We start from the raw sequence: 16232 nt of genomic DNA on the forward strand, positions 1-16232 counted from the left end.
CGGCGCAGAGTCCCCGAAGGGAAGGCATGAGGAGAAGTGCGGTTCCAGACTGCCTCACCTGTTCCACCCTCAGCATGTCGATGATCTGGTCAAAGAGCGGCGTTCGCAGCAGGTCCCGGTGGATCAGCAAGGTCTCCAGGGCGTTGCAGGCAGCTGGGTACTCACACTTCGAGTCTCTGACTGAACGGGCAAGAACAGAGGAGCGGTCACGGCGCGCTGATCTAAAGTCTGCCTCCTCTCACCTCTCCGCAAAGCAAGACTGCAGCTCACCGAGTCTGGTGGCCTTGTCCACACTGGCCTCCGAGTCCACGTACATATGGCAGATCCCTTCACTGTGCCCCATGACCGGAATCCCCTTGGTCATTTTCTGGATGTCCCTGACCAGCTGGGAGGAGCCGCGGGGAATGATCAGATCGATCATCTTGTCCAGGCGGCAGAGGTCCTCCACTTCTTCTCTGGTGTTCACCTGACAGGGAGAGAGCCGAAGATGCCATCTCGGACCACACGCAGCCCAGGCGGAGCACCTCCCTCCCAGCTCCACTGCCAGTATGGCGTCTGCGCCGATTACTCCTCCCATCGACACAATGGGGCTCAGAGCTAAGGCTGTACGAACCCTGGCTGTCACTATCTACTTTCAAAACCTCACTTGACAGTGGACTGGAGTGAGAATGTTTGGCTTCGTAAAAAAGTGACCACAATAATAGCACTCTCAGCATGTCTCCAATTTACATGAAAGTTTATCACACAATGTTCTAAAATCTATCTTAGCTGCTCTGTCAGGGGACAGAAACCCGGGCCTCTCACTCTTGGTCTACTATTCCCACTGCCCTGACACAGGAATGAAGGTCTAATGGAAACCGCTCCAGGAGTGTCTGCAAATGTCACCCGGTAAGGAAGGAGCACACAGACCCATGAGACCCATGTGGACCAAGGAGCCCGGCTCTGCCCAGTGTCTGCTAACGCCCAGTGTCAGCAGGCACTCAGTACTGCTTGCACTCCAATCACGCCTGCCTGTGAGAGCGTCAGTGCATGCAGCCTGCACTCTGCTTCAAACGCCCCCGGACCCGACTCGAGCCCTCTGGCCCTACCAGTTGTACGGCCTCCTTGACTCCGTGGATAGAGAGGGCCTCCTGGGTCAGGAGGTGAAGGATCCGGTTGCTGTGTGACGCTTCTCTCCCTCCCTTGAGTAACAAGCCATTACCACTCGCAATGGCCAAGGCGGCCACCTGCAGATCAAAGGAGGAGCAGCTGGGTCAAAGGGGGCGTGAGTGACAGTAATAATGACATCAGCAAAGCACTGCTACTGACCTGGTTAATCCTCATAGACTTCCAGGGAATTAAGCACCTACTGGACTCCCCAGCTCAGAGAGGAAACCGAGGCTCAGAGAAGCTGGGGACACCCTGAGGGTCACAGAGCTGGTAAACGGCAGGGCTGGGAGTAACACCACCCAGCGGCCTGACTCCAGAGCCAAACCACCCTGGAACTTCCAGCTGAGCGATAGGGCTTCCTTAATCGGCCAGGGTTAACTTGCCTCCCCATCCCACTGGCCACTGTGGACAACAAGGGCCCCAGCTGCCTCCGTGGGGAAGGACGTGGGAGTGACTCAGGCTGAGGCAGTGGGGGCTGCTGGCCACACCTGTCTCTGGCCTCCTAAGTCATGAGAGAGTCCCACCTGCCTGGGGCTAAGAGCTAGAGAAGGGTCTCGCCAGCCCTCGGGCAGCTCTGCAGACACCAGGAGGCAAGAGCACTGGGCCTGCTTACAAAAGAAGAGCCACCCACACCCTCCCTGCCAGTGATCCTGGCCCGATCCTCCTGGGTCCAAGGCTTAGCTTTCTAAAAGCTTTTGGGAAGAGAATCTTCTTGTTTCTCTGAATAAATGAAAGTACTTAAAAAGATGAACAAAAACGTGGGTGCAGGGAGACAGCGACTGGTTTTAAGATACGAAAATAATAATTTATAAATTTATCAAGGGTTCATTGGGGACAGGGAGGGAAAAAAGAAGAGCTGATACCAAGGGCTCAAGTAGGAAGAAATGTTTAGAAAATGATGGCAACGTATGTACAAATAACGCTTGATACAACTGATGTATGGATGGTGATAAGAGCTGTAAGGGCCCCCAATAAAATGATTCATATATTTAAAAACGCCACGCTGGAATATGCTAAATCTCCAGTCCTGAGTCCTAATCCTTTTTAATCTACGTCCTTGCTCAGACCCCTTATAAAATTATGCACACTTTCTCCAGGTAAATGCGCATCACACGGGGCTCTTTTGCCAACAGCTTCTAGGGCGATCCTGATCCCCAGCGAGGAACCGCTACGAACGCTGCCCGAGGAAACCCCAGACCTCGGTGAGGTCTCAGCGTGCCAGGACGAAAGGGAGCAGAGACAACAGAAGCCACCGAGCCCCAGGGACCATTTCTGTCGGCAGAGGGGGAATTGTGCGCCCACCGCCAGGGCATTTCTGCCAGTCAGAAAGTGGTGGTGGGCCAGTAGCCTGTCAGGGGCTGGCATCCCAGGGTGAACTGAGCAGTTTAGGGTCTATGGGAGGAGCCTTATGCACTTCCATGGTCACGTGTGCATGACGGTCATGAGATGCTTTTTTTGTTTGTTTTTGAGATGTCATGTTCTTGTTTTACACAGAATGCCCCTGAGACTTGGCTAGTGGAGAAAAAAGAGCTAGTCTCATCTGAATGGAAAGTCCAGTGGAGACTTGGTCCCAGATAAGGCCCCCACCTGATGATTTCTGGGCCTGGCCATTGGTAAAACCTCAACACATGACTTCTGAACACTAACTTGAGATGTGTCAACTTCCAGTCTTATATTTGTGAATTACTCACAAGTTCACTCTTCTAAAAAAAAAGAAAGGACCTCCCAGAAACCACTTGGGCAACTGATAATGAAGGAGAGTTTGCTCACAGGAGCAAGGTCAGTCGGCCAACGACTGCCCGGTGCGACACAGGCTGGCAGAGACTCGGTGGCCAGAGTGACGCATACCCAGGAGGTCTCGCTCATTGCCACCGAGTCGATTCAGACTCCCCGCAACCCTAACAGCAGGGCAGAAGTACCCCTGTGGGTTTCCAAGAAGGCACCCTTAGGGCGTCGAAAGCCTCGTGTTTCCCACGAGCTAGGAAACGCTTTCTATGTGCTGCTGAACTGGACAGCAGACCGGCCTGGCTGAGCCGCAGCTCCACCCTCTCAGCTGTGCTAGGAATATCGTCCCCGACAAGCTCCAGCAAATGGGATGCATAGATGAGGGGGGCAGCCCCCTCAAAATCGGAAATTCCCCCCCCAAAAGCTATGCATTTAAAATTTTTTACAAAACAACCTTATCACCTTCAAAATGCTCTCCATTACACTTAATACATTTGCGAAATCTGTGATTCCATTCTTGGAAACATCTTTTTTTTTTTAATCATTTTATTGGGGCTCATCCAGCTCTTATCACAACCCAAATATACATCCACTGTGTCAAGCACATTTCTACATTTGTTCCAATCATCCTTTTCCAAACATTTTCTTTCTACTTGAGCCTTTTTTCTCCCTCCTTCCCCTACCCTTCTTCTCTCATGAACTCTTGATAATTTATAAATTATTTTTTTCATGTCTTACACTGATTGATGTCTCCCTTCACCCACTTTTCTGTTGTCCGTCACCCTGTGAGGGGGTTATACACAGACCATTGTGATCGGTTCACCTTCTCTCCTCCCACTTTCCCCTTTCTTGGAAACATTTTCACCTTTCTTGGAAAATTCATCTCTCTGGATGGCTGACAGCACATCCCTTGTTTTTTTCTTCTCCTCTTCTACATCATCAAATCACTGTCCTTCCATGTACCTCTTCATGAAGTCGCATGAGCAAGGTCAGGTGAGTCAGGTGCCCATGTGGGGCGAGAGGCATGCTGTTTTTTTGCTCAAAACTGGAGCACTGGGATGGCTGCGTGAACAGGTGCATCATCTTGGGGCAAAACCAGTCCCCGTCTGCCACAAATCAGACCTTTTTTGTTCAGCATTGTTATGCTAAGATCAGTCTGACCTGGTGGAACAAACCTTAAATGCACTGCTAGTCGACATTTTTCTCTGTTTAAGAAGCTGACGCATGTCCAGAGCAAGGTTTGTCAACAATCGACATTTCACCTTTTATGCAATGAGAAAACTCACTCGTACACTTGAGTTTTTCCCATAGTGCTGTCCTTGTGAGCTGTGTTCAACAGCACAGCAGTTTCTGCGGCATTTTTCCCGAGCAGGAAACAAAATTTCGCAGCTGCACACTGTTCTCTCAATTCAGCCATCACAAGAAAACAAGGTTTGAGTAAAACTGCTTTTACGAAAAAAATTCACTGTGACCAGAGAGAACCTCCCCAGGAGACGTCACTGGGTGCACTAACTCAGAGCAAGTTGCTTGATGCTTGCCCAGTGGGAAAAATGTGTACTACAAAAGTCTCTCCGGCCAGAGCAATTCTGGTTTGGGGGGTATCCCCTTCACATGATACCCAAGTTAGGATTACTGGAAAAATCAATGACACCTTGAAAAGAACCTGAACATACAGCTTTAAAGAGGACCTGCAGGAGCCGTACCTGAAAGCCTCTCTTCCTGCAGCTCCTCCCACCCGGTGACGGGGCGCTAACCACCTACCTGGGGGAGACAATCAGGACGGGACTCAAAGATCACCAGGAGGACTCCAATCGGGACGGTCACTTGTTCGAGCTCCAAGTTCTTGGCAACCCGGGTCCGGCGCAGAACACGGCCCACGCTGTCCTGTGAGGAGGCTGCGATCTGCCGCAGGCCGATGGCCAGACTGTTCAGCTTCGAGGTGGAGAGGCTCAGCCGCTTCAGCAGAGGACCTGCAAGTCTCCCTGGAGGGAAGGGCCCACGGCCAGTGAGTCGGGCTGGTTTGCTGATGCTTCACTGAGCACGGGGATGGCAGCACGTAGTGCAGAGGGAGCGCTTAGGGGTCTCAAGAAAGGGTGGCATGCCAGCTATGTAGCTTGTCTAGGAGGGCGGGGCGGCACTACCTATCCCCACGTCCAGAGCGCCCACCCTATCCTTTACACCGGCAATCTGACTTCCAGAAACGTATTGTTTGCCTGAGCCAACCTGTGAGTAAATGAGGATGCCCACCAAGGCATTTTAAAAAATGACAGTGACACAATTGGAATTTTCCTAAAAACCCTAACCTTGGGCTTCCATGCAGTTACGATAAGTAACACACCTACACTTGCTGGCACGGGAAGGCATCTAGTGCTGCCTGTGGGGAAGGAAGCCCACGGGGCAGTGTGTATCAGAGGGGCCGTCTGAGAACACTGCCTCAGCGAGGGCTCCAGAATCCAGGGGCCTTGCCCAGAAGGGCTGGGCATGGGCGCACCGGAACAGCCAGGGCTGTGGTCTACTTCATCCACTGCATTACTTCATTTTGAAGGACACTGAGTAAACTGCGTTAAGAATCAGAGGCAATCAAGTTTTCTTCTGAAACAAAAATTTAAGTACAACTATGTAAAGTTCCCATAGGCAGACCAAACGATCCTCAATGAGATTCTCTCCCCATAAACACACACTCCCATACATCTACACGGACGGGAGCTCAGAGAAGCCATTTGGCCCTGGATACCAGTCTTTACTACGGCTAACGTTGAAGTGAGAATGCGAAGTCTTTCTTTACCAATAACCACGCCCACCAAGAGGAAAGAATAAGTCGATTTTTGTCTTAAAGGGGGAGGAAGCATCCTTACGCTAAGAAAAAAATTAAATCAATTATCCAACCAACCAATTATGCCAGCTAATTAATTTTTCTCCACATGCATTTTAATCAAGTTTTAATTATAGTATATATTATGTTACAATTCCAGCTCCTTGCCTAACAATTCACAGTACGTTTTCTGTGTTGCAAAAATTATCATTTTAATTACTATTAAGTATTCCACCGAGCTGATACCACTTAACGCACTCAAACACACCAATGCTGCTAGACACTCGTTTGTTTCTAGTGTTTTCATTTGTTTGTTTCTCGTGTTTAAGTAGTGTTTCTAGTGGGATAATCTTACTGTAGGAAGTTTAATGTACTGAGTTAGCTGTGATGACTACGTTTGTGTACACTCAGAACTGTGTTGTGAATTCCACAACTGTCCTGTGTATTTCTGGAGAACTGGAACCAGGATCACAGGGGAAGGGTTCTCTCAGTAACTAACTGTGTGACCTTCAGCATTAGCTTTAACCTCTGTGGGTCTCCGTCCTCATCTTTAAATGTGCTCCAGTGACCACATGGGCTAAGCACGCATCGCCAGGTGTGTCCACTGGGGCACTTCCCCAGCACACAGCCAGGTCGGAGCACAGGCAGATGCGCTGTTTCCTTTCCCTCGTCTCACAAAGACAATCTACCACTGAGTTTCGGGCATACCCTGCACGCGAGAGTTGTTTATGATCTGCTATGAAGAGCCCTCCCACAGTCACCCCTTTCTAAGCGTTTCCTGTCCAGCCAGCCGCTGGATGCAGCTCTGCAGCCCGGGTCCGTAGGCCACCTCAGTGCAAATACACTGAGGTCCCTTAGGTTGGCTCTGGATCGGTGTTTTGGTCTCTCAGCCTCTACGTACATGGAGTCTCTCCCTCTGTGTGGCTCACGGCCAAGCAAAGATATTTTTCCCACTTCTGAATTCTATCTTCTGATTTGCTGGACATGTGAAAATTCAAGACTGCATATAAGTCTACCTCAGTGGCGAATTTCTCTCAAGATGGAAGCCTATTCCCTCCTCACAGTCTGTTCTTAGTCTGGAAGCTCTGCTGAAACCCGTTCACTTTGGGTGATGCTGCTGCCATTTGAAATCCCTGGGCCACAGCTTCCAGCAACACAGCAACATGCACGCCACCAGAGTGCGACAAACCAACAGAATGTTCCTTAGAGGCAAGGACAGCAAAGCCTCTGGCAAACGTACTCAGGACATGCTATCAGGAGAGACGTGGAGAAGAACACGCATGGCAAAGTGGAGGGGAAGCAAAAAGGAGGCAGGCCCTTGACAGGCTGCACCGACCCAGAGGGTTCCATTCCGCTGCTCCTGGTTGCTAGGAGTCAGAACCGACTGGAGACAGCCCCTAACAACAACGGGTGCAGAGTCTAAGGGAAGTTCCCAGTCAACTGCTGCCAGAAGATTCTCAGGAATGAAAGTAGCGCCGAGAAGCCTCACAGGGTTTCAACGAAGCTCTATAATGTTTGTCTGAGTATCCACTAATCTGGCTGCTGGAGGTGCATCCATTCAATAGAAAAGAAATCCCAAATTCCCCAAGACCAAGCCCGTTGTTTTAAGATGGAGTTAGGGAACGAGAGAATGCCGGAGGGCCCCCCCTGACTACAGCTGTCGTGGCTGATTGTGCCTTCTTCTGTCTCACCCACCCATCGGAGGCACAGCAGCACGTGTGCCTCACACTGGCCAATCAACCCCAGAGACACGCCCTCTTTCATCTCACGTGGCGGACACTCTCTACAATCTTGCATAAGCATCACCCGTCTGGGTCTGAATTCTTGGTCGTCACTGATCACGAGCGTAGGTGATTTAACTTCTCTGAGCTTCGCCAGCTCTCCCATCTGTAACATGTGAGGGATACTAACAGCGACCTCACAGGTGGGTGGAGGCCCTGGGTGGGGCACATGGCTGGGCTTGACTGATAGCTAAAAGACCGGCAGTTCGAAGCTGCCCAGAGGCACCTCGTAGGACAGGCCTGGTGATCTGCTTCCAAGAGGTGCCACCTAGAAAGCCCTACGGAGCAGCCCCCCTCTGCACACCGGAGGGGCCAGGGGCCAGAATGTCCTCAGCAACCACCTCGAGTAACGGTTATGAAGAGAAAGAGTCCTTTGTTTGTCATCGAGTCTAGTCTGCCTCAGAGCTGACCTATGGAGTGGAGCACTGTTCCTGCGGGTGTCGGAGGCCGTCCGTCTTTGTGGGAACAGAAAGCCTGACCACGCTCCTCCAGAGCAGCCAACGGGTTTGCACTGCTGACACTGGGGTTAACAGCTCAACACGCAGCCGACTCGGCCACAAGGAAGGTCTCAAAGAATGCAGCTGCTATTAGCTGAATGGCTCAGAGTAAGGTTCTTCTCTACATCCTGAAATTCCTGTAGAGCCATGGCTTGTCATGGCGGTGACAGGAGAAAGGGGTTGTACTGGAATCTATGTGATGGACGAGTGTACAAGGGGGCGTCACATGCCTGTCAGTATTGATAGTGAGTGGGATATCCTTATAAACTTTTGGAAGCCCCTCGTGGGGTTCCAGAATGCCCCCCAGTACTGTCACACAGCCTTGATAAAAAGGAGCCTGAATCACATTTCCTTCTATAAAATCCTCATCTCTTGACAGATTAGGACCTAAGTAGTGCTTGCCACAACAGCACGGAACACCCCTGCTAACCAGGATTCTCAGAAGCCTGGCCATCTTTACCTTCTGCCTCCTCCAGGTCTTTCTTGTTGGCCGACAGGATCGCATCGCGCTGGTCTGTCAACAGATCAGCCAGGTGATGGATGATTTCTGCTCTCTGGGTGGGAAGGCACAGAGTTAGACAAAAACACGCTTCCGAGAGTGACAGTCCTTGCTCCTAAATAATCCCAGGCCACCTAATCCAGGACCAAACCCCCTTCCTTTATTGCCTTCCTTTCCCACCCGCAGTCGCTCCCTTGGGCCATCTCCCCTGAGTTCGGGACCCTTTCTGCTTAAGATAATCAATAAACCACAGCCCAGTGGGGGTGTGTGTGTGTGAATTGATCTGTCCAGGATCCAGCACCTTCAATCAGCAGGATGCACCCATCTTTGTGGATTTAGTCCCCAGATGTATTTGCCATCTCGTTTTTATTTGGTGATGGTTAGTCTTTTAATGACCGTCAACGGGGGAGAGCCAGTCCAGGCCACTTGATGAGAGGCCCATTTTTACCCACCAGGAAAACTATTGGGGCAATTACTGAGGGAGAAGGAACGCGGTCCAAGGAAGACCTTTCTTTCTCTGCTTGTGGCTATTTAAATATTCCTTACACCCACAATCTCAAGTCCATACTTAGCATCAACACTTTGGGGAAGCAAGTACTGGCTTCAATTCCATTTCCACCCTCACTGTGCCTGCTGCTTAGACCGACAATTCACGCAGGGAGGGCGAGGCCCGCAAGCTTCCTTCCATCTTGCAGGTAGGCTGTGTGATTTGGAATGGGCTCGGAGAAGGAATTTTCCTAAGTTTTCATGCCGAGTATGGGGCAGGATTAGGTAAAATTCTTGACTGCATCATTTCCGTGATGTTTTTGATCAAAACAATATCACAATGAAAAGCTAGTGGGCCCAAGCCTGCCAAAGACCGAGGGAAAAGACAATGTAACAGAAGAGACAATGCACGGTTTAACATGTGAATCAATCACACTGGTAACTTGGATAACGGAGACGCTAGGGCAGGGGTCCTCACACTTCTTAACCAGGGGCCAGTTTACTGTCCCTCAGACCCGCTGCCGGGCCGGGACGGATAAATGTCCTCAGAGGGCCACATGTGGCCCGTGGGCCGTAGTTTGAGGACGCCTGCTCTAGGGATAACAGCGAGCCACGGCCGGGCCATGCACGGATGTGTTCAAGCTCATCCGTCAGCACAGCCCGACGGACTCCACAGCAACAACAGGATGACGAGAGGTTGAGAACCTGCTCAGGCTCCAGCGTGGCCAACGTCCTCCCTCCAGCTCGAGCCATCTCTCCCTGCTGTTCCACGGTGGGACCTGCGGGTTTGCAAACGGCAGACCACGGTCAGCACGGGGCACACACGTGGTTGTCACGTGCAGAGGTGGAGTGCATGCATCTGAGGGTGCTCGGTTCACCCGTGGAGATCACTGGGACCCTCGACGTGACACAGAAGTACTCTGGCATGAACACAACTTCCTGTCTATCTGGGGTCTACAATGCACATTTTGTATGTCATCTACTGCTCTTTAACATTCTACTTTTAAGCTCCTTTTGCATTTCTGAACACAGGTTATAAGGCAGCTCTGCTCACTGCGAGTGAACATCTGCAGGCACACCTCGGAATTCAAACAGCGGCTGCAACGACTCAAGTACCTCACCCCCTTGTGTACCCGACATCTACCGTGGGGCTCGGCAAGGTTTCTGGAGAAAAACAAATGCATCTATTCCTAATACTTAGGGATTCTGTAGAGCAAGCGGGAGACCTAGCTGGACTGGTCAGGAGGAATTTTCCCAAAGCAGAGCAAATTCCAATTTTACAAATGATATTCATAATAGCAATGCCTTATTTCATAACACTAGTCCATCAATGTGGTGGTCTATGTTCCGAGGCTAAGAGCTGAGTCTTCAGTCCCATCTAAGCAGGTCACCAGCCATAGAACACCCCAGGCCAGAGGACCTGTGGAGACCTTCTTACCTGCAGGCTTCACTTCAGAAAAGAAGGTGCCAACTTTCTTCCCTTCCACAATGTCGGTGATGACGTGCCCAGACACCTTCGGATGGGTCCCGTTGGCAATGACGACTGAAGTGCCTCCTTGCAGAGCCCAGAGGGCTGCCTTCACCTAGAGAGGAGGAGGCCAGAGAGACTCAGAACTCTGCAGGGTCTACTCACCTGAAACCCCCCCCCCCCCGCTTTCAAAACAATACAGAGCACAATCTGTATCATCAGCCAGTGAACTATCTGGGGAAGGGGGGTAGCTTAGAACCTCAGATTTGTTGCCCACAGACAGACAAGCATCCTTTGTTTTCAGCATGCTCGCTCTTCAAGATTCTCCGGTTCTGGGAGTCACGAGCTCTACCCGATGCCTTGGTATCCAGCCTGGTGTGGACTAGAGTCTGCTGCTAGGTATTTTAACTTTGTTAAACGGGCCTCTTGTACTCTTCCTTAAAGATGTCACTGATCAGATTTTAATTCCCTAGTTGTTCCCTGTCTATGGTGGTGTTTGCTCACCTCTCCTTCCTCTCCTCCTCCCCCAAATCCCTCCAGAACTGTTGGTCCCATTGCTTTCCCCTCGGGCCTCCTTCCATGCCTATCTTAAAAAGGTATACAAAATAACACAGACACTGACAAAACAAAAGACTGAATAAAGATAGAAGGAAAAAAACTAGTTAAAAAATGAAAATGCATACGTAATTCCAGGTCTATCCACTGACCTTTAAGACTATCTTCCCACCGGTTCTGGGGGATTCTGGGAACTGCCCCTCCAGGCCTAAAATCTGTTTGGGGGACTCCTCAGGGGCTTTATGGCTTTGCTTTGCTCCTGTTGCTGATCAACATAACTGATTGGAACAATTCAATGAAAAGGGGATTTGGAGAGATTTTATTAAGAAACACTGGACTCGATGAAAGGATTTATGAATTTTGAAAATATAGACTGTCCATAAGGAGTTCATAATATGAACAAGCTGCTTATATGACGTTACAAAGAACATATGCAGACATGACTAAATGTAGGCATACTTGCATAATCCTCAGTAAGCCTCTTCCCATGCAACGAATTATTCAGTACTGACCGCCCAGCCATAGCCTGCTACTCCCACCAAATGACCTTCCTTTCTCTGATGGGTCTGGGGATAGACACTGATTACATAACACAAGTCAGCTGTGAAAGACTATTATTAGGGCTAAGTATGATTGTCACCCTGCTAGATATAAAATAAACCATCTCAGAAGCAGGAGAGGTGGGGGGATAGCTCACTACCAGCAGAAGAGAAGAGCCAGGAGTGGAGCGCACCCCTTGGACCCCAAGATCCCTGTACTTTGAACCTTCTTGATTCAAAAATGTCTTAACACCAGAAGAATGACAAAGGAGCAGCAGCACTAGAACTAACAGTAAGAGCATGTAAAGAAAAAACAAACAAACACGAGACAGAGTGGTGGGCTTCTCAGTCCACACAGCAGGTAAAGCCGAGTGCTTTGGGGCAGAAAGCTGGCTTGTGGAGTGAGGTCCCTCTGGGCACTTCATTGGGGGAGCTGGAGGCTTATAGCAGGGTAGCATGTCTTCTGTGCATTTAATGGCAACCCTAAAAGGGCTTTGTAACATTGCCCATGAATCAGAGGCCAGACCAAGATGAAACTGTCCTGATCGAAGGACTGTGTCCTAAGTATTTCCCACCTGAAGTGTAGCCTGTGAGTGTCCCTAATAAACCCTGTAATCATGAGCAACGTCTGTGAGCACTGTCTGGCTGCTGCAATGCATTACAGAACACAGCTGAAAAGTGGAGAGTGGTGGGGAGTGGGGGGACAGCTGATGTCAGAATTGGCAGAAAGGGTAGAGAGTGGGCATGTCTGACCTCAGTCTCCAAGAAGTCTACCCTCCTGTGGAGTTTGGGTTTCCTTCCCTCTTGCACAGCTGGAGAAGGCAGGTGTGACATCCACGTCACTATTTTTTAACCTGTGCTTCTTAGACAGATGCATATTTAGGTTCACCTCTACCGGACCGTTAGCTCCCACACCATTCCAGAAACACAATGGGCAAAATCGTGCACTGACTTTACCATTGTTACAGGCAGTCAGGATATCGGGTTCTTACCTTGGCTTCCATGCCTCCCATTCCCACTCTGGACTTGGTTCCAAATGTCACCGACTGCTGGTCCCCGGGGTAAAAGATATCAATGAGTTTGGCGTCATCTGAGCCTGGGGGGCTGTCAAAGAGGCCTGAAAAGAAGACCGAGTCAGTGCTACTGCTTTCAGAGGGGGCGAGTGCCCCAAGGCAGACCTCCTCAGGCCTCTGACAACCAAGCGCACTTTCTTCCCCCACTGAATTCTGCTGTCCCAACAGCTCAAAACAGAGAGGAGAGCAGGGATCCATCGGCGGAGTCCGCCCACACTCAGACCGCCCTCGGGCGGCTCACCTCACACCCTTAAGTAGCCCAGCTTCACAGATGAGTGCGTCCCCTCACCAGAGCAGCCACATCCACGGCACAAATGAGACCGGGTGGCCCCCTCATCCCCGGGACTACTGAAAACGAACAGGAGCTACTGGAGCAACAGTGCAGCAGCCGCGTGCGACGTAATGGGTTTGCTTCCCAGAAAGCGGACTCGTTAGACAGCAACCACTAACGCTCACGGTGCCTTGGAAGTGACCACTCGTGCAGAGGCCCCGTTTTATGGGAGCCGCTGGGGAGCTTGTGCTGAATCAGCTCCTGGCGCTGTCTGGATTGACTGCCTCAGCATTAGGTCCCGTTTACAACTCAGCAGAGCGACAGGACTTAGAGTAACATGACATTTTATAAGCGTGCCATTAAAGATGAAAAGCACACTGTTCTGCTTAGAAAAGGAGCCAGTAGGAGCCTTGGGAGGGGGCCAGAGAGAAGCTTGAGGAAATTAAGTCAAGACCTAAGTGAGACACTGACGGCGAGAAACTCCTTGGAAGCTGGCGTGGCTCAAGGACAATTTGGGCAGGAATAGCCCACACTTGGCAATACCACGTCCACTTCCTTATCCTAAATCCTAATGCAGCGCTGCTGTTGCCCAGACCTCTCTGGGGGAGTGCAGGAACACGGGGAGCGAGCAGCCTAGTGCCCAGGGCAGAGCAACCCTGCAAACCAGCACCAGCAATATCGGGAGAGGAAGAGGACCGGCTTACAATCCGGCCCACCTTTAGCCAGCACCCAGCAGCTCCAATGCTAGCAGACACAGACTTGAATTCTGAAGCGGTTTCCCTTTCATCCAGGTATAGGGTGGACGATCCCAACCCCAAACCTCCTCCGACAGCGGTTCTGACGTGCTGACACCCTCCCTGTCTACTGCTCTTTCCCGCTTACAGCAGAGCTGCTCAAACCCACCGGGATCCTATTTCGGGCTCTGATGTTACTCTAAAAACCAACATTCAGTGGCTTATTAATTAATTACAGTGCCATGCAAGCCTGCCAATCACCAGCTTTGGCATGTGAAGCCACATTAAAAGCATCCACAACCATGCTGAGTGAAAGGCCGGGTACTAAGGACCACCCACTGTGGGGTTCCATTTGTAAGAAAAGTCCAGGACAGGGCCTCAAAGACAGAAAGGAACTGCCTAACGGAAAGTGACCGTCATGGGGACGTTTCTTGTTGGAATGAGGAATGAGTTCTTACTGTGAGAGAGAAATGGTCCCACAATTCTGAATATAGTAAAAATCATTGAACCGTTTACTTTAAATACATGACCTTGCACGGAAACTATTACAAACAGAAAAGAAAGCACAAACAGAAAGTGCCTGAAGATGTTTCAGTAGGAACACTGCATCTCCCGGACTCGCCCACCCTCTGCTGAGTCATAAAAACCCTGTGACAGACTGTTCAGCTCAGGCATTAAGACTGGTCCACAGTCGAAGAAGACCTACAGGACTCGGAGAAGGAGGAACACTCAATGTGCCAACACACACACAGCATTTGAAAGAAAAGGCAGTGCTCTGTACCTTCGACGTCCGACAGCACAATGAGGAGGTCGGTCTTCATCTCCACGGCCAGCCGGGCAGCCAGGCTGTCATTGTCTTTAACACTAATGACCTGCAGCGTGGGTAGAAAGCCGTGAGGGAGGCAGGCAGCCCCGAGACAAATGCACAGCAGCATGTTGTGAACCTCTGGCAGGCAAAGCCAGGGAGACCCTGGAGACACGGAGGGACGCTCTTACAGGCCCGCACATGCAGCCCTGCCTGCTGACTCACACACGCAAGCTATGCCCACCGCGCCAGCAGCCCGAGCACTGCAGCACCTCACCCTCCCGAGTACATGCCAGGGCTTCCCGGGAGCCGAGGCCCCACTGGCCCGGATGCCAGCTCTCTCCGTCGCCTTTTTCATGCCACGCGGCTGGTGTTAGACGTGCAGCACAGCAGGGGGTTAGTCTCGTCAGCATGCTGAGCCCCAAGGAATACTTCACCCACATTTACCCCCTGCAGGTCACTATTGGGCTCAGCCGGCGGGACCACAGCGTCGTTGGTGTTGACAATGGGGACAATGTTCATGCGCAGGAGTTCATGCAGCGTCCCGTTGAGGTTCCGTCGCTTTTGCTCATCGTGAAAATCCAGATTGGTCACCAAAATCTGCAAGGATGAAATCGAGGGGAAGGAGGAGCTGCTCAGAAAGAGGTGGTGTCTGGTTTTGGGATTTGGGGACTCCACCTGGACAGAGATGGACTACACAACCTTGGATGCCTATCCAATACTTTCAGGAAGCACACACCACCTGCCAAGTGTCTTTAAGGCTGTTCAATTCTTGCAAATGTACTTTTAACCCTTAGCCGGCTCCCAAACCTTATCTACTTACAAAATGAAGAACATATGTTTATTTAGGAGACTATACCAATTAATGACTGCCCATTGATTTTTACACTATCTCTAGACCCTAGCCACTCATTCCAGGCCTCACACATTACAGATTTGGTGAGTGAGTGAACAAATCCTCTATCCTGCTTGGGAAAATGTATAGACAAAAGGGTCCAAAGCCAAGTTGTCCCCGTTCTTGCTGTGAAGCCGATGACACCCCCTTACTAACCAGAGTTGGCAACGACCGGCTATGCTTGAGCATCTGGGCCTTGGCTAGAGGTTTACGTCACAGCTGAAGGAAGGTTAGTTCAGAGGGGATGAGTGTACGCTGTTCAAATGCCTACGGGAGAGTTGGGCACAGGGGCGGTAAATTGCTCTGCTCTCTTGCTTGAATCAAGAGTAAGGGGTAGTAACATTTAGGAGAGAATAAATGTGGATAGTAACAAGCAAACAAGCAACTAGTGGGGATTCCTGAAGCTCATGACTAAATGCTTTAACGTCCTTTCTCTGACGGCTTCAGGAAGGAGGTCTTGCTGTGGCAGACCAGGCTGAAATAAGACACCTTGAAGAGGGGTGGTCAAGGACAGCGCGAGGAGGGAGCTGCGGCCTGAACTAGGGTTTGCTTTTGGTGCCGCAGAAAAAGCCAGCAATATTGTAAGGAAAAACAAAACAAAAACAGCTGGCTGAGGCAAAAAATTCACTCACTTGGCAAAAAGTTTTGAACACAGTAGCTATGAAATGTCAGGCCCTGTAGGAGCTGCCGGGATGGGAGTGAAACTGTTGCTGGTTTAGAGGATGATGAAACGGGCCTGTTTTTGTTAAGGACACTCATGGACCCCTTTCTCAGACAGTCTGTGGACACACAAATCAGTTTCATTTCTACGAAGAAGAAATTAGGTTTTCTTACAAAGTTTTCAACCTGACAAACAATTCACGGAGGATTGTAAGAAGCACCTCTACAGGTCTTCTATTATGATTGTGACAGAAAGAGAGGACCAGAGGACCGCAAGAACATC

The 16232-nt window shown here is 50.5% G+C and overlaps 1 protein-coding gene across 5 annotated transcripts in view; it reads right to left on the reverse strand.

Moving 5' to 3' along the window:
* The window catches only part of ALDH18A1 (aldehyde dehydrogenase 18 family member A1), a 37346-nt gene that overhangs the window by 6989 nt on the left and 14125 nt on the right, over nt 1–16232 (reverse strand). For 4 of the 5 annotated variants that reach the window (XM_075534735.1, XM_075534736.1, XM_075534738.1 and 1 more), the window contains exons 6-15: nt 14836–14994; nt 14371–14461; nt 12504–12628; nt 10388–10532; nt 9655–9728; nt 8425–8518; nt 4636–4856; nt 1089–1226; nt 271–466; nt 59–180 (exon numbers count right to left, since the gene is read on the reverse strand). In XM_075534735.1, the coding sequence (XP_075390850.1) occupies nt 59–180; nt 271–466; nt 1089–1226; nt 4636–4856; nt 8425–8518; nt 9655–9728; nt 10388–10532; nt 12504–12628; nt 14371–14461; nt 14836–14994 (1365 nt within the window). The remainder of the gene's footprint in view (nt 1–58; nt 181–270; nt 467–1088; nt 1227–4635; nt 4857–8424; nt 8519–9654; nt 9729–10387; nt 10533–12503; nt 12629–14370; nt 14462–14835; nt 14995–16232) is intronic. The other variant, XM_075534739.1, reaches the window with a different exon arrangement.

Source organism: Tenrec ecaudatus, chromosome 16, assembly GCF_050624435.1.
Source record: "Tenrec ecaudatus isolate mTenEca1 chromosome 16, mTenEca1.hap1, whole genome shotgun sequence".
NCBI lineage: Eukaryota > Metazoa > Chordata > Mammalia > Afrosoricida > Tenrecidae > Tenrec > Tenrec ecaudatus.